Consider the following 9,717-nt stretch of genomic DNA (forward strand, 5'->3'; position numbering starts at 1 on the left):
TACGTTCAAAGTTTTAGGTCTCTAGCTCTATAGGTTCTGAGATCGACGTGTTTATTCAAACGGACAGACGGACGGACAGACGGACGGACAGACGGACGGACAGACGGGCAGACAGACGGACAGACAGACGGAGGATTGATGCCGCTCAGAAATATATATACTTTATGGGTTCGGCAATGCTTTCTTCTGCCTGTTGCAAGCATTTGCACAAAAACTATTATACCCAATTTTACCCAGTTTTATGGGTATAACAAGACACACAAACATATACCCTGGATATTATCTAAAGGAATTGAGTGCTGCATTTTAAAGGTGTTTTGTTTTTTTTTTTTTGTACAATTCGATTAATTGGTTTTTTTTGTGTGCACTAAAAGGAAATTTTTTAGATGTTCTGCAACGTAAACTTTTGGCAACGATGCATGTTGCAGCAACAACACACACACACACACACACACACACACACACACACACACACACACAGAATATCTATATGCATATATGTATATAGATTTCATATTCAACGAAACACAATCTGCAATCAAATGCGCTGCATGTGTTTTTACGCCTCGCCACGCATCTTAATGTTAACACCCGCCACGCCCTCACACGCCCACACAACACGCGTGCACACACACACACACACCATTCGCTCCCCTGCGAACCTCTCCCCCTCTATCTTCGTCATACTAACCACCCCCATGCGCCATGGTCATGGCTGCGCCTCGGGGCGGGCGCCCACAGGACGCAACAAGCGAAAATGTTGTGTTTTGTTTTGAATATTCTTTCATTTTCATTTTTCATATTCTCTTTGTGTGAGTGTGTGTGCCTGTGTCTGTGAGTGTGTGTGTGTGTGTGCGCGTATTTTTATTGGAATTTTTTTTTTGTTTTTTAGAGCGGACGTAAAAAATGGAAATTGAATATTTTATGTGAATTTTTGCAAAGAACTCAACTTAAAAACAAACGTATTTCAGTCGGAGTGTGCACGACTAGCAAATACCCTGTAAACCGTACCGAGCTGTCGGTACAATGGAGTCAGGCAGGTTTTCTACAAAGTGAAATATGCTTGTTTATCGATATTCTGACTGTATAACAATCGATATTTTCCTAATAATCGATATTCTTCAACTAAACGGAAATGACTGTTTTGCAAATTATAACTCTTAAGCTTTTGCTAATCGATATTTCGATTGTTTTTCAATCGATGTACATATTTCCCTAGTTATCGATATCTTTTAATTGAACGCTTATTTGCAAATTTGATGTCTCTGGCGCTTGTTAATCGATATTCCCATTGTTCTTGGTATCGATATTCCCATTGTTCCCCTCGTTATCGAAAAAGAAGATTAAACATTTCCAATTTGAACAATATTTATTTTTAAGCTAATATTCAAGCTGATATTCATTTTATTTAAAAGCCTAAAAGCTGCTAACATTTTTTGAAACTATATGTAAAATTCAGTCTAGAAAAGTTATGTTCAATTATATGTATATATAAGTTGAAGTCGACTTATTTGAATGTCGCCTCGCTCTATATATGGGAAATGCAATCTTGATTAACATCGGTATTTCGGAAATGCCGTCTTGATTAACTTCGGTATTTAAAGTCTTCAGTCAATTGTCAAGGCTTAAGTATTCCATAAAAAAATGTGTATATACCAATGCACAAGGCTCTCCCTTTGAAATTCAGATTTTGCGAAGAATCAAGGAAGATATCTAAAATGTGAAACATTCAACACGTACAACCCGAAAACCTACATTATATTATTCGAATACCTACATTCCATGTGCATGGATGTGCATTTAGCTCTAATCTAGTTTACCAAGTCTTAAAATCGATTTAAATCGATACAAACAAATAACCTTTGATCGACTCAGCTCGTCGTTTTCTCAGGAATAAATATACTTTATGGTATAGTATATGTTTTCTTCTTTCTGTTGCAAACGTATGCACAAAACTAAGATACCCGTTTAGCGTCCCTGCAATGGATCGAGGGTATGAGAACGGTTGAGTGAGTTGGGCAGACGTTGATTGACTGCCCCGTTAATAGCAGGTTGAGTGCGGGCTAGATTGAAACAGTATATGCTCATCAAAGGGTCAAGCTGTGCACACTCTGGATATCGTGTCACTTATTGACCAGTTAAAGAAACCGTTGCAGTGTCTTTTGGGGCGCTGCAGCCAAATGTTGGCACTGCCGCAATGTGTTTTCCCGAGGAAAGGTTAGTGTCGGAGAGTGGAAGTCGCAGCTAGTTGTTGGCATATTTGGGCACGCGTTCCAGCCATTAGGCGCACATGTTCACAATATTGATAATTTGCCAGACAGTTTGCCCAACTCAGTGTCATTTGTAAAGACTTGACAGCTGCCCGCAATGCCGCAAACATATTTTTAAACCGAGCGATAAGCTTAAGAATTACAATTAAAGTAAAACAACAACTAGAGCAGAAATATGCTGAAAATATGCATATCTTGAACTTGGCTCACAGAGCACACACAACTTGTTGCCCAAGCACGTGAAGCTTCAAGTTTTATGCCCAACAATTTTGTGTGATAAATAGAAAAATTGCTTGGCGCCGGCAAAACAACTAATTAACAATTTTTTCTATAATTGAATTTGGATAAAATAACTTGAAATTGTTGAAATATATATGCTAGGCCAAAGACATATGCGGAATTCCTGGGCCAAATTGTCGTAGGTCTGCAAAAAAATCTATCAATGGGCTTGTTTTTGCGTAGAAGTGAAGGCTTTTTTCCATCCAAATATAAAAAAAGCGCCCGAAAATCGACTTTGTTTACCGATTCAATTTCTGTTCATATCGACTGATTGAATGCGACTTTAATTAAATTAGTATGAGCTATTAATATCTCAGCTTTTTTGCTTTTTAAACAACCATTTTGTTAAAGGTTACGTGACTTGATTTTTCGCATATTTTTATTTGCTGTCGTGACTTTTATTGGGCATCAAAATGACCATCAACCATTTGCTTTTGCTACCTTTGTATTTAGTAGCATTTGTTAGTATAAGATTTATTTTGGGATATGTGACATTTGAGCAAAGAGTAAAGACAAGAGCTCTCAATAAATAGTTTCCATTTCGCTGGCATTTGAACTATTATTGCCAATTTAGATGAGCTGTCAATACGTTTAAGTGAAGTTAATTAAATCGTTTATATTTATCTTTTCAATTTGCTCGTGTTGAACCTTTTTCTGGGAAGGTTCATGTCAAATTCTTCATTTTTTTCAGTTTTAAATAAGTGTTTAATCGATTAAGAGAACTTTTCTCTGTTATGTGAAACAATACGTTCTTACTTACGTTCATTTTAAGATTAATGCATGTTATTTACATAAAACTACCTATAACAGTTTTTCTTCGCCAACATTATTTTAAGCATTTGTAAAACATACTGTTAGCGCCTGGTTATGCTCATATCTTTGCTTCCTTTCTTGTCAACATTTACTCTACAACATGTTATTTAACAGACTATTATCGCCTGTTTATGGTTATATCTTTGCTTAATTCTTGTCAACATTTATCTTACAAAATTTTATTTAACAGACTGTTATTCCAATCAACTATTTATGCTCATATCTTTGCAAATATTCTTGACAACATTTATACAACTGTTATTTAAAAGAGACTGTTATTGCAATCGCAAGTTTAAGCGCTTATGCTAACATTTTTCTCAACACTTTCTCTACATGTTACTTAATAGGTTGTTATCACCTGCATGTTACAGCTGTTACGGCATTTAACATTAACATGTATATTTGAAGTCTTGGTTATGTTCATATTATTATGGTGAATAAAAAATGGGTAAATATTATTTTTAAAAGCACAAGCGACAGTTTTCTGTATTCAAAACTGTAGTTAATTAATTTTGTTGAACTTATGTTGCTTTTTTCGGTGAGTTTAACGCACTGCTGAGTTCTGATGCTTAACAAGTTTTCGCGCCGGGCGAAACGAGCACGCGAATAAAAGAAAGAAAAACAAACGAAAAAGAACAAATATATTTATGAGAAAAAACAAACCGCAGTGGCAAATGACAGCAGCGCGCAACAAGCAGAAGCTGCTGTGAATGCAACAAATGTAAAAAGCGCAACGAATTGCGGCAGCAGTTTGCTAGCTTAAAAAGTTTTCTGCCAAAAGGTGGCGACCCGCAATAAAAACTTGCAGCACGTATGCGCCGCACACTTTCGCCGCCTGATGCCAAATCAAAGATCGCATTCTCGCTGCCGCCCACTGTCTCCCACCCTCTCTCTCTCTCTCTCTCTCTTACTCTCCCTGTCGCTGTCTCTCGGCGTGTCGCTGTTTCTCTTTATTTGCCGCGAGTTTTGGGTGTCACGCGCCAAAAGCGTCGCTGCAGCTTTGCCGTGCAACACTTTGAACGCAGCGATTAGCAAAAGGACACGTACAGGATGCACGCTCATACAGAACAATACACAAAAGCACGCCCCGCCGAGGCACGCGCTCACACAAACGCATACACGCGCGCAAACTTAACGGTTAACGAGAAAAACCAGGGGCAAACCTGAGAAGCTGCCAAATGCCATTTGCGTGTGGCTGCGAGGTCCCTTCAAACAGATTCTAAATAAAAACCCCTACAGAATGCTAAAAACTTGAAGTAAGCTCAAATATATAGCTATATCAATATCAATATGGTATATCATATCATATCATATCATATCATATCATATCATATCATATCATATCATATCATATCATATCATATTATACCATATCATATCATATCATATCATATCATATCATATCGTATCATATCGTATCATAACATATCATCTCATATCATCTAATATCTCATATCATCTAATATCTCATATCATATAATATCATATCATATCATATCATATCATATCATATCATATCACATCATATCACATCATATCATTTCAAATCTTGGCTCAAATATATAACTATATCAATATGGTATATCATATCATATCATATGATATCTATCATATCTATCATATCTATCATATCATATATCATATATCATATATCATATCATATCATATCATTTCATATATTATTTCATGTATCATATCATATTATAGCATATCATATCATATCATATCATATTATATCACATCACATCATATCATATCATATTATATCATATCATATTATTCAAGACAAACGCTTTTTCAGCCACATATCAAGATTTATACATATTAACAAATATTTTTTATTTCATTATATTTATTAATTTATTTATTTTATTCTCAACTTATTTACTTATTTATATTTATTAATTTATATATTATTATATACTTATCTATATTTATATGATTTTTTTCCGACTTACCGACCAATTGAGGATCAACACAAGATCAAAAACATTTCCTTTCATTCTTTGTGCAAATTCATCATTATTTATGAAAATGTGTTTTATTGGTCCTTCTTTAAGGTCGGAAAATGCACAGAAAACTATTGCATACAATTATTTTCAAATTATTTTTCAAACGATTCACTCAAACGCAACTTTAAATATATTTAGAAAAAAATTACAAATACGTGTTATAAATTGAGTTTGATAAAATTAACCCAAAAACTGATTTTGAATATTTCAGTATATGCTTAGACCGTGCAAAACCGGTTAACACTTGCAGTGGAGCATACATATATGCTGGAGTATATGCTAAAGATTTGCCAACAATTAGAGTCCATATTTATATAACAATTTAACAGTTCTTACAAGAGACTATTTGCCAAGACAGCTTTTATATATATATATATATATATATAGAGTACGATATGGAGTCATATATAGCACCCGTTAGAATTGGCCGCAAAATATAAATATATAAAATGCGTATTTTATGCAAATTTGAATACTTGCTCTTCCATTAACAAGTTCACTTGCAAACTGATCGTTCGAGTTATAAAAAAAAATGAATTGATAGAATATTATATAATAATATTAAAAATGAAATCACTCGCTCTCTTTTCAAATAATTTACACAAATTTTTCATTAAAATATTAAAAAAATACGCGACATTGAAGCAGTTTTTGAACTGCCCCAAAAAAGAATCGTGTGCCTGGCAATATGCTTTCATATTGTCATAGTAATTCTTGTGTTTTTCTACATTTTTCTATTTTTTTATATATATTTTTCTATTTTTTTTTTTTGGTTATTTTGTTGGCATTGCATTTTCCTAACGATTTTCATGCAGTTTGCAATTTGCGTATACGTGATGTGCGACTTGGCAAAAATTTGTTGTTCAAGTTTTCAAAAAGAATTCTCGAACTTTTCCATTAACAGCTGATTAAAAGCAATTAAACGTCAGAGTTTATCGAATATTTTGAAGATTATTTCAATTAAAACCAAAAAGCAATTCGCATTTTAAAGCTTTGCTTCATGGCGAAACGCAAAAAGAAATAAAAATATATTTTTATTGCAAATAAAATTCGTTAAAAAATGGCCAAAGCCAAAAAATCAAAAGAAGAAAAAAAAAACGAGACAAACTTTTCATTCCATGAAACTAAAGTTATTCTTTAAGTCTCAATTAAATAGTTTTGCATATTTATTTGAAACTGAACATTCGGACATCAAATGGCCAAAAAAGATTGAAAATGGAAATAAACCGCAAATATGCTTTCAACTTTGACACAGAACTTTTGCCAGCTTGGGAAACGCAAGCCACAAAAATAAATAAAAAAAACCACTGATAAAAAAATAAAATAAAAAATGAAAAAAGAAGAACCTTTTCACTCATTTTTTTCAGAAACTTTCTTAAAACGCACACAAACACGCACAATATGAATCCCCGAAAGCGTTTTTTCAAAAACTATAAACGCCACATTCATCATATAAATATTTGAAAAAGTTTTCAAAATTAAACGAATATTTATGATTTTGTACTTACTGTGAAAAAAATGTCCTGAGAACGACACACTTTTCAGTCGTTCGAATCCAGTGAGAATTTTGTGCACATTTTGTGCGTAAGCAATCAACAAATTACTTAAACCGCAGTGTTAATAATAAAATGAAAACAAAACCAAAAAAAAACTAAGCAAACAATAAAAAAACAAATTGAAGACACAAAATTAGCACAAAATTTTGTGCAAACTAAAATTGGAGCGCCAAAAATGCAAATCGTTTCGACTTTTTACTTTTCTCTCCTCTCAAATTTTAAATTATATTTTTTTTTTGAACTAGTGTTTTTATTTTTTAAGTAATTTTTTTTAAATTTGTTTATGTTCTGAATGAGCTATGAGATCTTCAGCACTGCACTTATACAAAAAAACAATAAAAAAAAGTGTTGATAGCGAGTTGCTGATTGTTGTTGTTGTTGGCGAGCAACGTGAGCGTTTGAAAATATGATTGAAGTTTGAAGTGTTGAGTTTTTGAATGTTCAGAGTTCTGGTTCTGCTCAGCTGCTGCTGCACAACTCGCTCTGAATAACGTTCAAATGAAACTGATGCGATAGCGCAACAGTCGCAGGAATATAAAGCAACCAGCACGCCCACGACAAGAGCGCTATAAAACGAACGCACACTAACGAAGAGCGCCCGAGACGAACAAAACGAACAAAACGAACAAGACGAACGAGACGAACGTGGCGACTGCGGCGACTGAGGGTAATGAGGGGAGCAAGCGCAACGCCTCCTACACATTAAAGCACAAACGAATGCACAGCCGCAATACACGAAGCACGATAAACACCTGTAAGCAGTCATCGTTGGCGTTCGGGTTTATTTGCTGCCGCTGCCGGCGTCGCTGCCGCTATAATGCCGGCACAGTCGTGTGTTATGTTTGCGAGAGCGAAAGCGAGAGCATGACACTGCGAGAGTGTGTGTGGGAGAGGGACAGCGAGAGAGCGCACGACTGGCGCTCCTCGCGGAAGCGGAAGGAAACTCAACAGTTGGCACATTACGGCAGCTACTTGTTGTTGCTTGCTTTGCTAGCTTGCCATACACTTTATGGCAAGCTCATTTATTGCATTTATTGCACACATACATCAACAGACACACTCCCACACTCAGAAGCATAGCCTATAGGATAAGCCGATGCCAGCGGTCAGCATTATCATTACGCCTCTGCCCCAACGCCGCAGTGTGCATCAGCTCATCCAAGCGCAGCAGCTGAACTGTATTCCTTGCTAGCGCATCCACCACAGTTGTGGCCAGTCCATCCTTGAGCAGTCCCAAACGTCGCAGCACTCGTCGCACCTTTCTGGCAAACTTTCTGTTTGGATTTGGCGTTGGCTTTGTAGCCGCCGGCTTATCGCTGGTCTGGGCTGCAGCTCCATCCTGCCTAGCCGGACGCCGGTCGAGCAGCACCACATCGCTGCTCTGCTCGACATCGATGTCAGCATCAGTTGAGAATCCCAAGCGATCGCGTTGGCCAGCGGCCAGTATGACGCAAAGCAGCAGTAAGAAAAGGCAACGCATTTTTTGATGCAGTATTCAGTTTTAGTTGAAAAAACTTTCTGTGCTCTTCTCGGCCAAGTTGTCGCTACTTATAGGCCAAAACTGACAAGACAGACAGACAGACGGACAGACAGACAGACAGTTTAGCTGGCTGTCAATGTGTGGCAGCGCTCAGGCATTAGATAAGCTTTGATTTATTTACAACTATTTTAATTAACTTTTTTGCATTTCCTGAATATAACGTAGATATGTTTTATTGTCTGTTTTGGCCCCCTCCCCGTTTATAGGCCCTTCTCTAGTTCCATTCGCATGGCGTTCAATAATTCCGGCAATAGCGCCACATACTTATCCACACAGTCCAAGGAGCAGCGCTCGACACGCCCGCCACAAATATCATCTTCGCTGGGCAGCTGGCACTGGCGCACACAATCCTCCAGCTGGGACTCGAACTCGGCCAGCTCCTGTTGCACATAGCAGCGGGCGCGCGTCAGCGGCATTTGGCAGCGATCTACGCAACGCTGCACCGCATCCGCACTGGCGTCCATATCGGCACAGCAGCGCTTGGCACAGCCGTGCATCGTCAGCTGCAGCTTGCGCAAATGCTCCCGATCCATGTCGTCGACGGCATTGATGAGCGCATTGTCAATGCGTTCGCGCTGCTCCATTAAATTGGGATTATCGCCCATCTTGTGGTCGCGTCCTTTATGTTAGTTGAGTGAACAATTTTTGGGTATATTTCGGATGTCATATGGGGTACGATAGCTTTAGTAAATGAAAAAGATTGCTTTGTGTGCTCACAACAAAATATTGCTAGTTCATAGTTTGCAGATGCAGCGAATAATGGCTGCTATCGATAACTTATCGATATACATTGTCATTGTTCTTGCCACTTAATTAGGATGTCATATGGAGAAATAGCCAATAATGGCTGCTATCGATAGCTTATCGATATACATTGTCATTGTCACTATTTGGGGATGTCATATGGCGTACGATTGCTTTGTGCACTCTCAATAAATCGATAACTTATCGATATACATACATATGTTATTGTTACCACTTATTGGGAATCTCATATGGAGTACAATAGCTTCAATAAATGGAAAAGATTACTTTTGCGCTAAAAACCAATAATGTCTGCTTTCGATAACTTCTCGATATACGATGCCATTGTTCTTGCCACCTTTCTTAAGTTAATAAACATTTAAGACTTACGTTTCAGATCTTGTGGCATGTAATATTTTGATGATATTTTTCTTAAACAAACGAATGTTTAACTTTTTAATGGCATAATAATAATTAATGAAATTTGATCCTGATGTTTATCG

General features: G+C 36.8%; 1 protein-coding gene across 1 annotated transcript; it reads right to left on the reverse strand.

The window, feature by feature from the left end:
• Positions 1 to 8,567: 8,567 nt before the first annotated feature.
• LOC135428437 (protein FAM136A) lies at positions 8,568 to 9,159 on the reverse strand. Its single transcript, XM_064682429.1, has one exon. The coding sequence runs from the start codon at positions 9,073 to 9,075 to the stop codon at positions 8,671 to 8,673; it is 405 nt and encodes a 134-aa protein (XP_064538499.1). The 5' UTR covers positions 9,076 to 9,159; the 3' UTR covers positions 8,568 to 8,670.
• Positions 9,160 to 9,717: the final 558 nt, after the last annotated feature.

This window comes from Drosophila montana, unplaced genomic scaffold (assembly GCF_035044405.1).
Source record: "Drosophila montana isolate Dmon_TW-CO22-7 unplaced genomic scaffold, ASM3504440v1 contig_2481_1, whole genome shotgun sequence".
Classification (NCBI taxonomy): domain Eukaryota; kingdom Metazoa; phylum Arthropoda; class Insecta; order Diptera; family Drosophilidae; genus Drosophila; species Drosophila montana.